This window comes from Falco cherrug, chromosome 1, assembly GCF_023634085.1.
Source record: "Falco cherrug isolate bFalChe1 chromosome 1, bFalChe1.pri, whole genome shotgun sequence".
In the NCBI taxonomy this organism is placed as follows: Eukaryota; Metazoa; Chordata; class Aves; order Falconiformes; family Falconidae; genus Falco; species Falco cherrug.
Window position 1 is genome coordinate 123,219,983 of NC_073697.1, and position 20,230 is coordinate 123,240,212.

General features: G+C 47.6%; 2 protein-coding genes across 10 annotated transcripts in view; both read left to right on the forward strand.

Annotated features, from left to right (window-relative positions):
- Nucleotides 1-295: 295 nt before the first annotated feature.
- Nucleotides 296-8,825, forward strand: ADAP2 (ArfGAP with dual PH domains 2). 2 transcript variants are annotated; one of them, XM_055726701.1, is made up of 10 exons: nt 296-1,088; nt 2,230-2,360; nt 3,037-3,128; nt 3,263-3,348; nt 3,698-3,807; nt 4,477-4,623; nt 5,343-5,426; nt 5,802-5,864; nt 7,140-7,217; nt 7,854-8,825. In XM_055726701.1, exons 1-10 carry the CDS (start codon nt 995-997, stop codon nt 8,070-8,072), a joined length of 1,104 nt encoding a protein of 367 aa, XP_055582676.1. In that variant the 5' UTR covers nt 296-994; the 3' UTR covers nt 8,073-8,825. The 2 variants fall into 2 exon arrangements, with proteins under 2 accessions (XP_055582676.1, XP_014137034.1); XM_014281559.3 differs by lacking the exon at nt 296-1,088 and adding an exon at nt 1,518-1,613.
- A 1,747-nt stretch (nt 8,826-10,572) lies between these two features.
- The window catches only part of RHOT1 (ras homolog family member T1), a 33,400-nt gene continuing 23,742 nt past the window's right edge, over nt 10,573-20,230 (forward strand). For 3 of the 8 annotated variants that reach the window (XM_055726687.1, XM_055726690.1, XM_055726672.1), the window contains exons 1-3: nt 10,886-11,702; nt 12,253-12,442; nt 13,440-15,839. In XM_055726687.1, the coding sequence (XP_055582662.1) occupies nt 15,803-15,839 (37 nt within the window). In that variant the 5' untranslated portion in view covers nt 10,886-11,702; nt 12,253-12,442; nt 13,440-15,802. Of the gene's footprint in view, nt 10,726-10,885; nt 11,703-12,252; nt 12,443-13,439; nt 15,840-20,230 lie in introns of those variants that run through there. The other 5 variants (XM_055726647.1, XM_055726659.1, XM_055726651.1 and 2 more) reach the window with 5 other exon arrangements.

Below are 20,230 nucleotides of genomic sequence, written 5' to 3' on the forward strand. Positions count from 1 at the left end.
GGTGTTGGTACTTTCAATGGATAATACATCTCTAGTATAGTATTTCATCATCTACAAAATGACTGCACCGTGGTTTTACAAGATCATACATAAACTACTAAAGATTAATTTGGCATGTTATAGTATAGTAATGCAAGTTAGCTACGCAAGTTAAGTTTAACCTGGAACTTGTAAAAGGAAAAATATTTTATTATCTCTTAATCTATTTCTGATGTAATTAACCTTCTTGAAATTTTTCCCTCACCTTAATTTTTTCTCCTTTTTCTTTTCTCAGATAAACTGAATATTGTCACAGACTGTTGATACGGGCTTTATCTTGAAAGAGAGGCATTTTCATTAGGATTAGCAAATCCTGTAATGTTCCATTTTCCCTGTATTGACTTACACTGACTTTTCTTTTTTTCCCTTGACTTTTATTTCTTTTGCTTGCTTGCTTGCTTCTTGTTTTTTTTAATTTCTTTGCTCCTTGGTGCCAGACAGCTTCTCAGCCCCCTCGCCGAGCACTTGTGGGCTGGCAGCGCTCTGCCTCAGCCAGGGCTGCCGCACGGGTGCCGGCCTGTTTGCAGCTGGCTTTTATAGTTATTTTTTTAGATATAGCCCTGAGGTGGAGGCGACGGCGATGCTGTAGGTGCGCGGAGGAGCCCCCGGGGAGCCGGGACCCCCGTCACGCCCAGCCCGCCGCGGGAGGCCGGCCCCGGCCCCAGCCCCGTTCGGCGTGGGCAGGGGGCGAAGGCGGCGCGGCTCGTTGTGGGGAAGGGGGCACCGGGTGCGGCGCCGCCCGCCCCTCAGGGCTCGCCTCACGGGCCGCTCCGGGCCGTACCGGGCGGGCGCTCCCCGGGCCGGGCCCGCGGGGCAGCCGCCGCCAGGAGGCGGCCTGAGGGGCGGCACAGCAGGGCGCGGGAGGCGGCGGGGCGCCCCGCTCCGGTTCCTCATTCTCCGCCCGGCGCCCAGCCTCTCCCGCAGAGCTCCGCGCCGCGCCCGGCACCCGGCGGCGATGATGGACCGCGACCGCAACAAGACGCTGCTGCTGGAGCTGCAGAGGGCTGCGGGCACCGGCAACGGCCGCTGCGCCGACTGCGGGGAGCCAGGTGAGCGGGCTCCGCCCGGCGCCTTTCTGACTGGAAAGTGGGGCTGAGCGAGGGGCCCGCCGGGCCCCGCGGGCTGTGCCACCCTCCGGGCGTCCCTCCGTGGCCGGGCAGCCTCCCGGCGTGCGGCGCGCCTGGCTCGGTCCGGGCGCCCGGGGCCCGCCGCCACCGTGCCCTGCAGGCGGCGGGAGCAGGTGCTGAGGCGGCAGCGCCCCGCGCGGGGGGGCGGCCGGGCGGGCCCTGGGGGGCGGCGGGCGCGGGGCGGGCGGGACGCGGCTCTCCTCGGCCGGGCCGGGCCGGGAGCGGCGGCTGGGAGCCCCGGCGGGACGGCGTGGGGCTGGAAGTGGCCTCAGAGCACCGGCAGCTTCCCCAGAGCTATTTGTAGACGGTGCATGAGGCCGGAGGAGGAGGGTGCGTGAGGCGGGTTTCCAGCTGGGAGGGAATGCCTCTGCGCTGGGGCTGGCGGAGAACGGCACCGAGGCGCCTGCTGGAAGCCTGCACCGCGCCGGCACCCGGCGCCCCTTCCAGGTGGGAGTCCCCCTCGCCCACGGCAGCGGGCCATCGGTAGGCTGCAGCCGCTGGGAGAAGATAAGCAGCTTCTGCTTGATGTGATAAGGGAGAAGCGGAGGGTGGCCGGGTGGAAGTGGCGGGCCAAGGAAATGGCCTTGCCAGAGCGCTCGGAACGCCTCTGCGCGCTGCCCGGCCAAGGTGGCCTCGGGATGCAGCGGCAGGTGAGAGCGGGCGCTTCCATGGGCCGCGGACACAAGCCCTCGCTCTAGGTGCTCGTACTCTGTTGCACTCTCAGTAGTGTTCACTGTCCACAACATTCTTCCATTGTTAATTCAGCAACAGCAGCTTTCCGCCCTGAACTAATAATTAGCTGAGCTTTTACATCACCACTCAGCTGCCTGCACTATCCCATTAATTTTTAAACAAATAGGCAGTGAAAGAGCCTACAAGTGCAGGGGCTGCATTCTTTACTGGAGAAAGCAGGTGCCGTTCCTCTGAACGGAGTGAAGTGACAATTGTAAACAACGGGGTAGGGTTGGATATATTGTGTATGAAGCCTGGGCTGTGCTTTTTTGCCCTTGCCAGTGGCTGTGCCTTTTGCCATATATTAGTTCATTCTTGTGTTTGTGTCTAGATCCAGAGTGGGCTTCTTACAAACTTGGAATATTCATTTGTTTGAATTGCTCTGGAATCCATCGCAATCTTCCTCAAATCAGCAGGGTCAAATCCCTTCGGCTTGACTTCTGGGAGAATGATCTTACTGAGGTACAGAAGACAAAAACAGTAATTCACTTTTCTCAATATTTCATCATAACCTCCTCTGCCTCGTAACTCCTGCGTTGTCCACCATGGACAGAGGAACAAAGCCACACTGAGCCAACTCCAGGGTAACTTCAGGGGTTTTTTTATGACCTACTCATTCAAATTACACTGACCGTGTTTCTAACAGCCTACAGTGTATTTTTTTTTTTAAGCCCACAGTTAACTCTTCACTGTGGTCTAGAAGCCCACAGATACTTCCAGATAGTATGCTCTGTTTGGAAATCAACATGCCCTTCTTAAATATGGTTCAGACTCTCAACTTTCAATTGAATTGTGTTAATAATATAACCACAGTTAATGTCTAAGAGGAAACGAAGGTATAGGGACGTCATAAATAACTTTTCTCCTCATTTTCTTTTGTTCTTTTAGTCAACAACTGCAATCTCATGTTCCTTCCATCTGGTTGAGAACTGTAAATGCAAAAAAGGCTCAGCCACCTACCAAGTGCAGACTATAATGCCAAAGAAAATTTACAGATGTATGTAGATATGCACTGAGAGTTATGGTGAGACTGAGCAAAAAGTGCAGTGCTCCTTTTGATATGAGTTTCATTTTACGTTCATGACATGGTATTGGTTTTGTACTCACACACCTAACTGTAACTTCGTTTGTATTTCAGTTTATGAAGAAGCATGGGAATCTCTGTGCCAAAGCTAAATATGAGGCAAAAGTCCCTCCCTACTATTACATCCCCCGGTCCTGTGATTGCTTGTAAGTTGACGGTGTATTCACTGCTGCAGACCTTTACAGCTATTGAACTACTGCTTCCCTCCACAGGTCTCTTTGGTTGGTTGGTGAAAATAGAGTAGAGGCAGATCAGCTTTATCCATGTTTTCCTCTTTCAGGGTTTTAAGAGAGCAATGGATTAGAGCTAAATATGAGCGTGAGGAATTTGTTGCCACCCGAGTCTGCCAAGATCCTTGTTCTGCAGGTAAAAGTTAGGATTGTCAGGGAAAAAGTGTTAGCCTTAAGGCCAACAGCACCGTGTTCTCTTTGCAGCTTTGAAGATCTTTAAGGTTGGCTTGTCATATTTGAATTGTTGGTTGTGCAGGCCTTGCTTTGAGTCTAACTTTGAGAAACTCCTAAGAAAAGGCACTTAGAGAAGTGCAAGGGTGTATTCAGATCTTACGGTTCTCTAGTTCTCCACTGATTTTTTTCATATGAGATGAAAATTCTCAGATGGAGAAGAGACTTGAAACTCAGTGCCACACCACCATTTAGATAAACTGTCCTGCTATTGTGCTGCCCTTCTGTGACACTTATCTTGGTCTGATCTGCAGGTAGCCGTGAAGGGTTCCTCTGGAAGCGTGGGCGGGAAAGTAGACAGTTCCAGAAGAGGCGATTTCTCCTATCAGCAAGGGAAGGGGTGTTGAAGTACTACACCAAAGAAGTAAGTTCCTCAGCCAGAGTTGGCCCTAGGTGGCTGGTCAACTTCTGTCCTCAGACCCTGCTCTTCACTGGCAAAACAGAGCATAAATAGAATAGCTTTGTCTCTAGTTCTGCAGCCAGGACAGCCTGTGTTTGGAGGAGCTCAGACGTTTCCCCATTAACATATGTGGTATCTTAGGCAATTGCTTTTTTGGATTTAGCCCTTTTCCTCATCCCTTATCTTAACACTGCAGCCTCCTTTTGCTTAGTGAACAAAGGAAATGGATACTGGCAGTTGAATAGCAAGATGAAGAAGAGATCTGTTAGCTCTTATATTACCAAAATATTCTCTTATCAACTGCTGCAGCATCATCCTCAACATGTCTCCCTTCTGTGGGAGACTGTAGCTAGTTGTTCTCTAACTATGAGGCTGGAGACAGAGCGTCCCTTGCAATTGAGACACATCCTCCTCAAATAGCAACCTAGCATTTGTCAAGGAAAGGGAATCAGTCTTTGTAAGAGATTTTATGTAGCATGTAGTTAAGGCTTTATATTTCAGGTGTATCCGATATTCAGGTATTTTAGGATGTCTTCTTTCTCTTCGGTAGGGATCTAGTTCTCATATAGCTAATCTGTCCTCCATTACCTTCCCTGAGAGCACTTTAATACAGTTATGCTTTTCATTTCACAGTCCAGAGGTCCAAAAGCCATTATCAGCATTGAGAATCTGAATGCAATGTTCCAGACAGAGAAAATCCAACATGCTCACGGTCTGCAGATCACATACAGCAGAGATGGGCAGACAAGGAACCTTTTTGTCTATCATGAAAGTGGAAAGGTGAATACCACAGAGACTGGAATAAGCAAGCTGCTTAGATGTTGGAGCTATAGCTTTTGGAAGACATACCCTATTTCTGCAGGATCTGGTTTTATTTGAAGTCACTGTGACTTGCAGAATATAGAAAGTTTCAGAATTTGACACTAATAACTATAACATCTTGCTCCTGTTCCTTTGGGGCATATATGCAACTTCACACCCTGAATAGTCTTAAGGCTTCAGTGGGGCATGTATGTAAATCTCTGTAAGGTAACTGTCTCATGGTTTTATATAAATCTGTGGTTTTGAAACCTTCTTGACACACATAGACAATATTGTTCTGCACTATTTCCAAGCAAACAATGATAATTTTAGGAAGTATGTCTACAGGTTTTGTTAAATTTCTGTTTCTTCCCTTGCCATAGTCCTCATGTTTTTCCGAGTACAAAGGTTTTTAAACAATCCATAACTGAAACAACTGAAAAAGCCTGTGTACATAGACTTAGGTGACTGTCCATGCTGAGAGTGTCTGGGACCTCCCTGGAGGGGCACTTTTAAATTATTTTGGAGGCTTAATGTTTTTCAGGTATCTGGGGCAAGTCACTGACTCTTGCTGCTGCTTGGTGAGAAAGTACGTCTTTGCAAAGAGGTTACAAGAAAGGAGAAGGGCATTTTGGAGAGGCAGCACTCTTACTCCTTGTTATTCTTGTCTTTATGTTTGTATTTGCTGTTTTCCCTAGGAGATTGTTGACTGGTTCAATGCCATTCGGGCAGCACGTTACCATTACCTCAGGACAACCTTCCCAACTGTCCCTGAGACTGAGGTGAGAACTGAACAGGACTTGAAGCAGTCTGTGCAAACATAGCATGGGAAAACATTTTCTCACCTCTTCTGCCGAAGTCAGATGCTCAAACAGCAGCGTATAGATCTTGAGAACAGACAGAAGAGGTAGAAGGAAAGGCTGCACTGGATAACATGCAGAAATGTAGTCAGCTTTTAAGGCCAAAAAGTCCCCATGTGGTCCTTATAGAGTATAATCTTTTAAAAGCCTTACGTTCCTTCTTATTTCAGACTTCCCTTTACTGAGGAGCCAAGAAAACCCAGACCCCAAAAGCCAAAACTGATGGTGATTAGCTTTGACAGAAACAGAACAGAAAAGCAAGCTTGAATGAGACATTTTTTTGTGTTTGTGTTCTAGCTCATACCCAGAATCACAAGAAATTATGTCAAAGAAGGATATATGGAGAAAACGGGACCAAAAGTAAGTGCATACTTGGCAGTATACAAACAGGATTATTCCAGATGGAAATAATTTGATAATTCTTTGATGTTTACTGGTAAAGACTTGTTGAGTGAGTATATGCTTCCTGGGTTGATACAAGACATGATATTCAAGCCTCTTACGTTCTTGGCGATCACATCTTATTTTGTGTGGAAAATAAGACTGGGAAGAGGAACCCTTCTTGAAGAGTAAGCAAGATGGATTAGCAGGCAGTAGACATGCAAAGTCCTGTTACGCAACACTAAATGGATTGCTATATCTGCTAAGTGCAGCTCTAGAACTGCAGCTCCTGCTAGAACAGACCATCACATGCTGACTCCCCTACTTCTCTGTTCCTCTTAAAGTTAGTAGCACACAAATCACATCTGCTTATGGCAGCAAAATATGATTGAGAAAATTCTCCATGGAAGCCTATGGTTTGTTTTTTGTGGGAAAGTATTTGAGCCACTACTCCTTGGAAAAGGAGAGAGATATTTCAGGCACTGCTGAAGAAGGAAATAAAGATCTGTGGCCTTGTTTGAACATTGCCACTTCTTGCCTTGCTCTCCTCTGAGTGAACCATGAGCCAAAGTCCCATTATAAAGTTCAGTGGTGTAATGCTGATATTAAATAAACTGGGGTTTTGGCCCAGCTCAGTACTAGTGTCCCAATACATCTTCCTGCAGGTACTTGCATGGAAAGTACTCACAGCTACAAGCATGAAAGATTGTGCATTTTTCTCCCAAAGCTTCAATTCCTCTCAGACTGAAGTGAGCCCTAGAAGAGGACCGTTCAGTTCAGCACAGAGCCATGACTAGCTCGGGGAATGGTCAGATAAGTGTAGTTGATGGAATTAACACTTTTAAAGAAACCTACCATTGTGCATCCCTCAATGCTAGGGACACACCCCTCCAAACCAAAACACTGGAATTGATTGCATGCTTTCCTCATTATCGCCAGTGGCCCAGGGATCATTCTCTGCAGTGCTTTCCGTTAATCCATTTGCTGCAACTTCCTTAATCCTGATAATTTGATCACTGGTAGAACCAAACTTCCCTGCCTTACCCAAAGGGTTGCCATTGAATGCAAATCTCTCGTGTGAACGCAGGGAGAAGGGAGCTGAGGGCTGCACACAGCAGTGACTCACCAGTTACAGGGACGAATGAAACTGACCTCAAGCTCTGAGTCACATAGGCAGTCCAGGGATCTGCCTTGAACAGGCCGAACTCCCCTTTGGGACCTGATCTTTAAAGAACTTCTGCCATCTCCTTGCAGCAGAAGGAGGCCTTTAAGGTGCGCTGGTTCTGCCTGGATTCTCAAGAAAGGAACCTGATGTACTTTAAAAATCCACTGGTAAGAGGAGTGCTCTTCGCTATTCCACAAGCCCCTTTGTGAAGTTGGGTGGGGAGGAAGGGTCTGTTCTCACCCAGCTTTTCTGGTGGCTGCACAAGACTGAAGGAGGCTCAGTCTCAAGAGCTCACCTGCCTTGTTGATGGATCTCTCTGAAACTGAGCTGGTTGGGAGCTCTGGCCCTCACAGTGGCTGTGAGGGAGATCAAAGTCTTTTAAAAGTAGCTGCTGCTACTGCCTGTGGCATTTATGCCCACTCTCCCAACTCTGTTGCCATTGTGCCTGTAACCTTAGGCAAGATGAGCAATATACCAATAACAGAGGCTTGACAGCCCCAATGTCCTGCTTCCTAGCACCACTCTAGCCACAAGTATATCCTTCCGTGCTCCTTCGGAACACCCACCAACCAGCTCTGTAAGGTGGGTCCCTGCCTCTCCCTTCTGAGAATGCCTGTAAGTGTGAAAAAAAAAAAAAAAAACAAACAAAAAACACCTCTGGTGTGTTTGCTGCTGCCTGTCACCAAATAAGTGTCCCCTTCATGCATCCACAGTTCCTGTTCCACGTCAAAGGATAGGACCAGTGTCTGCTGGAGCTGTGCTGTCCACTGGCTAATTTCTGTCTTCTGCTTCCTTCTTTCTAGGATGCGTTTGCACAGGGCCAGGTTTTTATTGGAAGGATGGATGAGGGATATGAAGTACGAGCTGGCTTGCCCCAGGGAGTCCGGGTGAAGAAGAGGAAACCAGCGATCACTGTGGTCACACCAATGAGAGAGTTTGTTTTTATATGTGAGAATGAAAGGGAGCAGAGGGAGTGGATAGACACCTTAAATGGAGTCATTGCCCAGCCTTTGACGGGTTAAGACTAGCACTGGTGCACTTTTTGGGCTCTGTGGCCTCTTTCTGGTGGCAAGGATGGTGCTCAAGGCCCTGCAGTGACTAGTACAAAGGGCTTCTTCTTTTGCCAGCCACAGGCACAGGAAGCATGGCAACAGAGAAATGAGTAAGAGGGAGTGCAGATACTCAGAAATTATCTGTGCCCCTGCAGAACCTTGCTTGAAGTGGCTTCTCTCTTCCTGCGTCTCTGCTTTTGAGCAGAGGAGGCCTTCCTAGCCTGACATAGGGATGAATTACCCAACGTTGTCATGTGGAAAAAACCCCAAAGTCAATGGAGAAAGTCTGACCCCAGAAGGGCTGGCATGCATTTCCTTGAGGCCTCCTGCAGGTGCTGTTATATCAGCTCCTCTTTTTCTTGCCTTGGTCTGATGTCAGACAGACTCCTGTACACCCTGAAGATGTACCTGACAATCCAGCCAGTGGCATATCCTGCCAGTGGAGTCAGCTGTTACACGAGTACATAAGGACAGTGACAAAGAGGCAAAGATACCATCTCCTATCAGGAAGATGCAGGGTGTCCTGTTGGATAGATCTAAGATACCAATTCATGTTGGAGTCACTGGATGTCCTTCTCAGGGAGGAGCAGAGTCAGGCAGCTACATTTCACCTGGCTGCAGCTCCTCTTCAGACAGGGACATGGTTGTTTTTGACAGAATGTTTAATGTCTTTTACAGTGTTACATTTCTAGCACAGTAAAAAAATAAAAAGTCAAGCCTGAATTTTGGAGGATACTGTAACAGAATCACTCTAATGACAAATACTCCTAGCTCCTTGCTTTCAACAGTCTCTGCTGTTTTGACTTCTTTATGAGTAGCAAATCCAACATGTGAAGACCAAATTTTTGCAAAGCAACCCCACAGAGTGCTCCAGCAAACACATCATGAGTATGGGATGAACATACGCTGATCTGTCTCACTTCCAAAAAAACAGCTGAAGCTTAATTAGCTGGAGAGGGTCCAGTGGAGGGTACAAAGATGATGAGGGGCCTTGAGCATCTCCCTTACAAGGAAAGGCTGAGAGAGCTGGGCCTGCTTAGCCTGGAGAAGAGAAGACAAAGAAGGGATCTTGCCAATATGTACAAATATCTTAAGGGTGAGTGTCAAGAGGATGGGGCCAGGCTCTTTTCAGTGGTGGTCAGCAACAGGACAAGGGGCAATGGGCACAAACTGCAACATGGGAAGTTCTGTGTGAATCTGAGAAAGAACTTCTTTACCTTGAGCGTGGCAGAGCCCTGGCACAGGCTGCCCAGAGAGGCTGTGGAGTCTCCTTCTCTGGAGATACTTGAAAGCCACCTGGGCATGATTCTGTGCAGCCTGCTCTAGGTGACCTGCTTTAGGAGGGGGCTGGACTAGATGATCTCCAGAGGTCCCTTCCAACCCCGACCATTCTGTGATTAGTCTGAGCATGAAAAGGCAGAAACTAGTTTTAAAAGTTATCTTCAGTGACTTGCTTGAAGACACTCGGTGAATGAAGACCAGAGCTGGGCATGGAGGGTGAGTGCCTCCTGATCAGGTACCACCTATAGCCATTGTAGGAACTGAAGATTTCCGTTGGCTGATACAGTGCTCTGAGTATTTTCTTGCCTCAAGACCAAGTCTCAGGTTTTGTTCTACCAAGCAGCCAGTCATTCAGATACTTAATTCTTCTTTTCAGATAGCCTTAGTTTGCAAATCAAGAGGAAGGCTTGCAGACTAAGTTTCTGGTAAGGTAGGTTTCCAACCTTTTGCTGACAATTACCAGCCAGTCTGAGATACCCGGAATAGTCCTCTTCTGCAGAAATGGGGAAGTGCCAGTACTTGCAGGGATTAGTAAGATTAACTCTTTTTTTTTTTTTTAATTTTTTTATTTCCCCCTCCACAATAGTGCAGAAGTGTTTGAGTTGGATCATCATTCTGTCTGTCTCAGCCAAGTCATCACCATCCAACCTGGAGCAATCTGCAGCAGTTTTGCTTGCTGATAGGTTCTCATGAACTTCCCTGGGTTCCGCTCTCTCTCCCCATGCAACCTGATTCATTCTAGCTCACATGCTGGTTCAGCAAATCCTAACAACCTAATCCTGCAGCCCTTGAAATCAATAGCAAAGGACCTTCTGACATTTATGAGGAACAATGCCAGTCTTCATTTGGTTTGACAGGTGTTATTTTGAGATGAATCAAGGAACCCAGGTTGACCTCAGAAGCGTTCAGTTCATCCACTACCCCAAACTTCACCCAGCCAGGGCTGCGCAAGCTGCACCACGCTGTGTCGCTTGCTCTCCCAGATGGGTCAGCAAACCAGCCGTGTCAGCAACTACGACATGACTTGTTACAAAATCGGGAAATTCCCTGTGAAAATGAAACCGTGCAGATAACAGCAACGTTTTTTGAGAGTCAATAAAAGCCATGACCAGGTCATGGCGAGCTCTGCATCACAGTTCATTCCTACAGTCTGCCCAAATCCCTGGAGCAGCTCCCCGGCAGAGGAAGAACTGGGCTGGTACTGGGCTCTCTGGCTGGACTGGGGAGCTCCCCAGGAGCGCCGGGGTGCAGACTGGGCAGGGGGCCCCGTCCTGGTACAGCACAGCAGGCTCTAATGATGGGCCGCAGCGCTCCGAGCTCAGGGACCTTAACCCCGCAGCAGGTAAAGGAAGCAGAATTGGAAACATGGGATGACTCGAAACCCTCTGAGCTCTGCTGGACGGTGACTTGGGGAAGGGACTGCCAGAGCAGCCCGGGGCTTCCCCCTCCGCCGCCCCCTGGCACAGCCTGGGTCCCCTCCCCGGGCCAGCCCTGGCTGCAATTCCAAAGGCTTCGCCAGGGTCACAGACATGGGGCTGTGGCTAGGATTGCGGGAACTTTATCTTTCTTTTCACTTCCCACACCCCGGATACTTTGCATTTCCCATGCTAATATTAGCATTGCCATAACAGTATTGCGTGTGCTGAGCTGATGGGTTTAGCTAAAGCCGTGTTTGGGGTCCATGGGTGGTGGCTGACACATTGCAGACTGCGTAGCTGAATTAGAACTAATAGCTGTATGTATTCAGCTGATGTGTGATAGTAATAATTAACTGTTCTTTGTGCTGGGTGTTGTTTATTGCACCAGCGTAGCACTGGAGACTCCTGAAAGGACACGTATCATTATTATATAGTGCTACAGCTCCACCCAGCTGAATGGCACAAAATAGGACTTGTTCATTATCTAGATCTCTGCTTAAAATAACTCCCAAACTTGGAGGAGATGAGAAAAGTCTTTTGACCTTCATTGTTTTAGCACGTACATATCTAAAAAGCCTTCTTCAGTCTCAATAGTCGAGCAAAGAGCTGAAGCTCACAGTTACATTTGAACATGTAATGGATGAATGTTGCATGTAGACTTCATTATGACTATTCCCACTCAGAATTGTGTCTTCCAGACCCCTCCTCAACCAGTTTAGTGCTTAACTAATGTCAATGATGTAGGGATTTTTATTATTCTGCTTAACCTAGTCATGCTTTCTTTGGGGGTTGTATAGATGACTGGTCCAATGTGTCACTTTAAAGGAGGAAGAGATACGGGACATCTCCAAGCAACTAGAAATGACTGCAGAGACCATTCACCTCTTGAGGAAAGATCTCGGTAAAACAAAGCTACACATTGTACCTTCATTACCTGCAGTTAGCTTCTGTTCCCACTGCCACCTGGGGACATGATTGATTCCAGTGTAGCCTTCCAGCCCAGAGCAGCAATCTGCCTTTTTGTCCCTTCTTTTGCTGTCACAGCTCTTTTTTTCATGAGAATGAACTATGGCACCAGCCGTACTAACTCCTATCTTGGCTGGCACAAAGGCCACTGGAGTTGTGCATTGCTGCCTTTTTCTGCCTACCCCAGGAGTAGCCTGAATGTTTCTGGTACTCTTAGATGCAAAACGCAAATCATAAAGGGAATATTGATCTAAGTTGTAAGGCAAACACTGCTGGCCATAAAATAGTCAAGATCCTTAACATGCCCAAAATCTCATGGCAGGTAATGCAGGATAGTGTCAAATTTATTTTACTCCTTTGAATAAAGGTAGCTGTTTCTGGTCTGCAGGGGTCTGTCAAAGAGCACGTTAGATGGGGCAGTAGATTCTCATATTCTACGCATCTTTTCTCACAACACAATGGACTCCATGTTTTCTGCCTTTCAGGAATATACATCTCAGATCAAAAGCCAGATTACTAAAGATTTCTGTTGCGTGAAGGAATATGTTGAAAGACAGGAGAGAAACACTGATGTTCATTGAACAAGAGCAAAAAGCAGCTCAACAGAAAACTGAAAAGCCTGTTCACCGGCTCTGTGTCGAAGGGAACAAGCTCACAGACATCAAAGCCCAAACAGTAAGTGATGAAATGAAGTAGCAGAGTATGAGTAGAAACTCTTAAGCTACATGTCTTGCATAGCTGAATATGTACAGAGCTCTTTCAGGTCCCCACTGCACTATTGTCACTAGTGACAGTGATACCAGTCCACAGACTTTACTGTTACCAGGGGAAGTTTGGAGTGAGAAATTCAGAAGGGAAAAGCACTAAAAAAGGCATAGGCTGGGAATGCAATTCAGAACTAGATTTGTTCCAAAGAAGCTGTTGAGCTGGAGTGAAGTGGGGACTACGTTGCTTAAATCCAGTCCTGAGTCAAATCTAAGGTTATGATAAGATGCTTTATTATCTTTCTGTATTCCAGAAAGTATGTATGTGTGTATGTGTATACACACATGTATGCAAGTTAAAGAACTCACAAAGTTATTAAGTACTTTCTAACAACTTTCTTGGGGAAAATATGTCAAGAGCTCTAAAAAGAGGCAGTTAAAGCACTTTGAATTCTGCAGAGCCCGTTTTGATGTTGGAAACAACAATGCCAATGATGCAAATTAGCTAGCAGGAATTTGGAGTGGGACTTACTGGGTGTGACGGTGCCAGGAGACAGAAGTGGACTTCCAGGACCAAGGCACAGGGGCCCACGCTGGAATTCACTTTGTGTAACTATATATTTATATCTGATCTGGAGTCCCGTTACAGGCAGTGAAGAGAAATGGGTACTTTTAGAGTGTGAGTCATCTGGCCTACTTGAGACGCCTACCTGCAAATGAGATTAATCAAGCCTTCAAAAGGCCTGTTTCTTTTTACAGACTGTAAAGGCAGACTAAGAGAACAAGCTCAGATGTAGATCGTCACCATTTCTAAATTTAGGCAAATGAGGTTTACCTTTTTGTGGGTATTTTATGCTAGATCTCATAGTAATACATTTAAAAACTTTTGGTTTAGGATGCATGTAAACACGGAGGTGATCTGCCTTCTTGTTGCCTGCATGTGAGAATATTTCCTTTCCGTTTTCTAGGGGGAGTTGATAGGACTTTTGATCTCACATAAGTATATGAATACTTCACAATCACAGCCCAGAATAGGAAAGTGATGGTTTCCAGCTACCCAACTGATTATGAACCATCACCCAACAGATTCTGCATCAGCCAAGTGATGTGTTCAAAGAGCTTCTCTACTGGGTGCCACTACTGGGAAGCAGTTACCAAGGACAGTGATGGATAGGCTGTTGGAGTTGCTCATGAAATGATTGGTAGAAGGGACAAATTAGGAAAAAACAGAGCATTCTTGGTGTGTGGGACAGCTAGATCCCAAAAAGCAGCTGTCGGCATGGCATTGGGATCAAGAAACATTATTACACAAGGATAAACCATTGAAGGTTGGAGTTTTCCTCCAGTTTCTTTCCAACAAAAGAAGACCGTTTTGTTTTACTCCATCACTGACAAATTGATTTTGCATACTTTTGAAATCAGTGCCTCAAATCCTCTTTACCCTGCTTTCTGGCTGTAGAGTCTAGAAGGAAATGGATCTTTATGTCACACAAACAGGAGATAAAGCCTGTTCAGAAAAGTGACAAGTTTGCTTATGACTGCAGAGCTCCTCCACAAGCTTCAGGAATTTACTAAGGAGCATGCAGCTGCCCAGGCTTTCCTGGAAATCAGTAACTGATACTTTGTCTGCTCTGTTTGTCTTCACACTGTGCTCTGATCTAGCCATACTTCGTTAAAGCGATTTCAGTGTATGCTAAAGGTAGTAACCATCCCTGTGGGAGTGAGGTGGATTTCTTAAGCAGCTTTGAGTAGTCTCAGGATATTCATAGGAAGGAATGCACCAAGGAAGCTCTGAGGTTAGGGATAAGCCCTTCCCATGAACCTCATTTTCCTACATTGATCCAAAAAGTTGCAGGAGAGCATATGATGACATTACATTCTGTTGAGTAAGCTTTCTTTAGAAAGATCTGATTGAGTAAGGGATGTTCAGAAGGCAAGAATGTTACTGATCTCGTGCACGAAAATCTTTCTGTTTAGAGTAGGTACTAAACTACAGGAAATAGGTTTGGTATATGAGGACCTGACACTTCAGGCAGGTGTCCCAGAAGAACCTCATCTCACTGGCACCATGTTTTAGTCTTGTCCAGACCAAAGGGTTGTCAGTCCTGATGGTGGTGTGACCACGGGAATGGTTTTGGAAGCAGATGTTTTCAAATGTGTGTGTACTGGCTAATAAATAATGTGGTCACTTTACTGCTTTTTTAAAGAGCCAGCGAACAGGACAGTGTCACAGAAAGGACCATCTTTTCTTGCCAGGGAGCCTAAGGAAACAAGAGGTTCTGTGAGTTTCCTTGCCGTCATCTGTTGCATCTTTCTAGCTGTGGGGAGGTCTCTGTTGCCTGTGTGGGGTGAAGGGGCCGGAGCTGAGATCCTGCAAAACACACTGACAGCTGAATTCCTGAGAGGACCACTGCTTCACGCAGGCAGGCTGAAAACAGAGTTCCCAAAAAGAGAAAGCTTTTTCAGGAAGACATTGTCATTCCAGAACGAACAAAATAAGAAGTTTAATGTGAATAAAGCACATGGGATTGAACCAGCTGATTTAGCCAAACTGAGCTCCATGGCTTTTAAAGTCATTGATGGAACTGCTGGTGGTCTTCAAGGTTAGTTTTCTGTCACTGGACACTCTGAAAGCACTTTGGACTAAATGTGTCAGCAGGACCAGGGGTAGCTTGGCCAGCCTTGCCAACTGTGTAGAGCACAGCTAGTGCTGCTGCCTCTCCTCAGGACAGAGGGGTCCCATCCTGGTCCAGATGGAAAGAGAAGAACGACCGCATGATGAACTCGTTGGGCACCTCTGATTTTTCGCATTACCAGCTGCGCCGCGCTGCCCAGGAGCAGCCGTGAGTTACGGTTTGGATCACAAATCACCTCGCAGCTCGGAAGGGAGCGCGCTGCCTCGCTGCTGTTGCAACACTGCAGCCGGCACCGCTTCCTCACAGCTGGTGAGCGCTGCCCCGTGGCTCCGCACTAGCGGCAGAAAGCGGCGGTGCCGCCGTGCGAGGGCAGCCCGGAACGCCGCTCCCGGCCCGGGCCGCCGCTCCGCCGCCTGCCCCCCTCTCGCTCCCGGCCGGGCCCTGACGGACGGCGGCGCCAATCGCCTCAGGGGGGCGCGCGCCGCCAGCCCCCCCGCGCAGCCGCACGCAGGCGCGCGCGGGCCGCCGCCGCCTGGCCTGTCCCTCGCGCGCCGCCGTAGAGCGCCCGCTTGGCGGCGGGGAGGAGGCGGCGCGGGGGGGGCCGCGGCGTGAGGGGCGCGCAGGCCGCAGCGGCTCCGCATCCCCCGCCGAACCCCATGTGAGCCGCCCCCGCGCCGGGGCCAGGGAGCGGGGCCATGAAGAAGGACGTGCGGATCCTGCTCGTGGGAGAACGTGAGTGCGGGCCGGCCGCGGGGCTGGGCGGGGGCCGCGGCCGCGGGGCAGGGCGGGGGCCGCAGGGCTGAGGGGCAGCCGCCGCCGCCGCCGTGCCGCCGGCTGTCAGAGCGCAGCGGGGCGGGGGGCTCGCCCCGGCCCGGGCTCCTTCGCCGGGAGCGAGGAGCGCGGCCCGGGGCGACCGGGCGAGGAGGAGAGCCCCGGCCCTGCGTGGCTGGCAGAGGTCGGGGCTGGGCGCTCCGTGGCCGCGCCGAGCTCGGTGACGGCGGCGGGGGGGACGCGCCGGCGGGCCGGGCCCTGCGTTTGGGCCGGCGCTCCCGGCGGGCGCCTCCCCGGGCCGGGGGCGCGGCGCGCAGCGGGAGGCACTCCGCAGGGCTGGCTGCTTCTTGGACGCCCCTGGAGATGAAACCGGGATAGAGTGCTTGCCCTGTACTTGGCCACTGTTAAAACTTCTTTTTTTAATTTATTTTTTTTAATGTGTGTATGTGTGTGAACACCAAACGTAAATCGTTCCTGTTTACTGACTTTGGAAATCAGTGGTGATACTGATTTGGAACTCAGATGTGCTCCACTCAGTCGAATGTTGCAGATTTGTGGCTACGATAGGGCCAGGGAGTCCAGATCACTGCTTCTGTCATTAACTTACTGCATGACCTTGAATAAACAGCACGTTTATATATATATATATGCATGCCAAAGTTACAGCGAGTCTGTGGTTTTTCATGTGTTCCTAAAATCATGTCCTTAAGTTCACACTTAGGAACCCAACTAAGTGCATACGCTTTCAAAGCTACAGGTTCTTATTGGTGTAAATAGCAGCAAGGAGGTTCTGTTCTGTTAAAGTGTACTGAAGTTCCTCACAAGAAAAGAATACAGAGTAATTACCAAGTGTTATTAGTAAAATTGCCTAATTATATACTAAGAATGTAGTGCTACTGGCAAAGGCTTCCTGAGAACTGAACGCCCCATTGTGTTTATAGTACAGTTTGTGCAGGTTAGCTCTGTCTGTATTGCCTACACAGATCCTTTATGACTCTTTTAGAGAGTTTTCAGGGAGATGTTACTATGTAGAAAGAGTTAATTCATCAAGCTTGTATTTGGCTTGTATTTTGCAAGACTCGGTTTATTTAGAAATGTGTTTGTGCTTTTGAATACACTGTTGAATTCCTCTTCTGAATGTATGGCTAATTTACCTCACTTTCTCTGGCAGTGGTGCGTTCTCTACGGGCTCTGTACAGTGGTTTAAGTACAGGTGTAACAGGTACTTTGGTTTGGCAACTAGGTTCACAGTGTCCAGCTGTATAGCGGGTTTGCATGGCAAGGTTTTGGTAGCAGGGGGGCTGCAGGGGTGGCTTCTTTGAGAAGCTACTAGAAGCTTCCCCCATGTCCGACAGAGCCAATGCCACCCGGCTCCAAGGTGGACCTACCACTGGCCAGGCTGAGACCATCAGTGATGGTGGTAGCGCCTCTGGGGTAATGCATTTAAGAAGGGGTGAAAATCTGCGCAACAAATTGCAGTGGGAGAGAGGAGTGAGACACTGAGAGCAGCAGCTCCGCAGACACCCGGGTCAGTGCAGGAGGGGCCGGGGGGGCTCCAGGCACCAGGGCAGAGAGTCCCCCCCAGCCCGTGGTGAAGCCCACGGCGAGGCAGGCTGTCCCCCTCAGCCCATGAGCCACGGGGGAGCAGATCCCCACCCGCAGCCTGGGGAGGGCCCCACGCTGGGGCAGGGGGTGCCCGAAGGAGGTGGTGACCCCATGGGCAGCCTGTGCTGGAGCAGGCTCCTGGCAGGACCTGTGGCCCTGTGGGGAGAGGGGCCCAGGCGGGAGCAGGTTTGCTGGCAGGGCTTGTGCCCCTGCGGGGACCCATGCTGGAGCAGGCTGCTCCTGAAGGACGACACCTCATGAAAAGGACCCACGCTGGAGCAGTTAGTGAAGAACTGCAGCCCATGGGAAGGACTCACGTTGGGAGAAGTTCATGAAGAACTGTCTCCTGTGGGAGAGATCCCACATTGGAGCAGGGGGTGAGTGTGAGGACGAAGGAGTGGCAGAGACAACATGTGCTGAACTGACCGTACCCCCATTCCCCATCCGCCTGCGCCACTTGAGGGGAGGAGGTAGAGAAATTGGGAGTGAAGTTAGGCACAGGAAGAAGGGAGGGGTGTGGGAAGGTTTTTTAGGTTTTGGGTTTTATTTCTCATTATCCTACTCTGATTTGATTGGTAATAAATTAAACTAATTTTCCCAAGTTGAGTCTGTTTTGCCTATGACGGTTTGCTGAATGATCTCCCTGTCCTTATCTTGACCCACAAGCCTTTCATCGTATTTCTCCCCTGTCCAGTTGAGGAGGGGAGTGATAGATTAGCTTTGGTGGACATTTGGCATCCAGCCAGGGTCAAACCACCACAAACTGCAAATTTCAAAGATACAGGTCGCTTAATCTCTGCCATGTGCTGTATGTTGTTATATTTGTGAGTATCTTTGTATTATATTTTTGCTGGACGTGTAGTGAACAGAACAGAAGGGAAAAATTTGTTTTACCTGTTGGTGAAACTTGTTATTTATACTGTCAGTACTGTTTTGTATACGTCTCATATATATTTAATATGATGAAACCATAGGTTTGTCCAGACCATGTAATACTTGTTAGATGATAACAGTAGATTTTGTCAAGCTCAGACTGAAATATGTGAAGACCTTTTGTTGTAAGCCTGTTCCAAAACGCAGCCTTTTTCATACCCAGTGGTCTACATTTTAGGTTAAAGGTTGTTTTAGTCCTAGTATCCAGGGTGCAGATATCCGTGTTTAATAGTCAATAATTTTCAGAATGTTCAGCATGTTATTTTATGCAGCATGATCTAAAGGACTTCTATATGAGGGAAAAGAGTTAATTGTCACGTTTCCTTCATCCTAGGTAGCCAATATTGTTTAGGCTGTTAGTTCTAAGACTATAAACAGAATTGGAAAGGCAAATCATTGACCTAGATTCAAGCAAAATAAGCCAAATCTCTACACTTGAATATGTGGATTTTCATAAAACAACTCTAGAATACTAGGAAGTGTATCAGAAGCTTATAAATAGTGAGCATTTACCAACCAGCAGTACATAATCTTCTGTTTTCAGTCATACAAAATTAATGAAATGGGTTTCTGTATCTCCAAAGCCGACATGTTTCACCACTGTTTTAAATTAAAGTTGACTTGGTCAGATGCAAAATACACTGCACCATTTTCAGTAATTATCTAATAACTTGCCTATCAGGAAAGTACTTACCTTTTTTCCTATGGAAATAGGAGAGCTTTTAAAGCTCTTTTGATTCTGTCAGGATGAAACTTAAGCTGTAGTTCATGTAGGAGGACACCTGGCAGCGTGAATTACAGTTCTAGCTCATAGGAGTAACTTTGATGAAGACACAACCATATTGCTACTAAGAAACCTGCATCTTACTGCTCTCTAGCTAATACCACCGGGGAAAAAATTACAACTGTTTTCCCCAAGGAAAGCAAAAGTCTTCCTCCCCAGGATAACTTTTTCTTTGCTTTTCATAATTTTGTAATAACTGCTCTTCAACTTATCATGATGAAGAGAAGTTTTTCTTTCTGGATGTCAGAAGGCCCTTTGTTACTATTCTAAAAATAGACTTGGGTAAGTTGAATGTATTTTGACTAGATCATTGGTTCAGTAGTACCATTTTCTGCACAAAACCAACCAGTCATACAATTTCATCTTCTTTTTTATTTCCTCCCAAATTCAGAATTACGTACAATTAAATAGACAAGTCTAATTGCAGCGATATCAACAAAACAACTTATGTCAATTGGTGACATACTGTTTTCAGTAGGAACAGCGATACAGGCTCGATGATGGCAAGCAATGTCTTGGCTGGTAAACCGTGCATGCTAGCAAAAATGCTATACATCCAGGATGAAGCAGGTTCTTGCTTGAATTGAGGGCTCATGGAAGTATACCATCCCAGATAATACTTGAATCTGAATGTTTTGTTTATTAAGAAATGCCTTGAAAACAAATAAAGCAGGAATAGTCTTTCAAGGCTTTTAAAGGAAGTCGACAAATTAAAGTTTTTAGAGAGAGGGGAATCCTAAGAAAAGTTACCAGCTCTTAATTTTAAATGGTCGCATTAAAGAGTCTCAAGACGAAGCAGTCCAACTGGGGTATCGGAAGTCTGAACTTTGGAGGAAATGGCGCCGTTTATTTGATCGAATAGACTTGAATACTGAAGCAGAGATGATGATCTTCCTCCTGGATTAAGAAAACAGTGACTTTAGAAGGGCTGATGGTTTGGGTTTTGTTCTTTCTCACTCTTTGTGGGAAACAGCTCATTTGTATCAAGGAAATTATGCTCTTGCACTTTCAAAGTAGTCAAACTCGCTTG

What these genes read in the sequence shown, in the direction of transcription:
- ADAP2 (XM_055726701.1), top strand. Translation starts at nt 995, where the DNA reads ATGATGGACCGCGACCGCAACAAGACGCTGCTGCTGGAGCTGCAGAGG. An exon ending in TCTATCATGAAAGTGGAAAG is followed by an intron (nt 4,624 to 5,342) that starts GTGAATACCACA and finishes TGTTTTCCCTAG; the next exon opens with GAGATTGTTGACTGGTTCAA. An exon ending in CAACTGTCCCTGAGACTGAG is followed by an intron (nt 5,427 to 5,801) that starts GTGAGAACTGAA and finishes TTTGTGTTCTAG; the next exon opens with CTCATACCCAGAATCACAAG.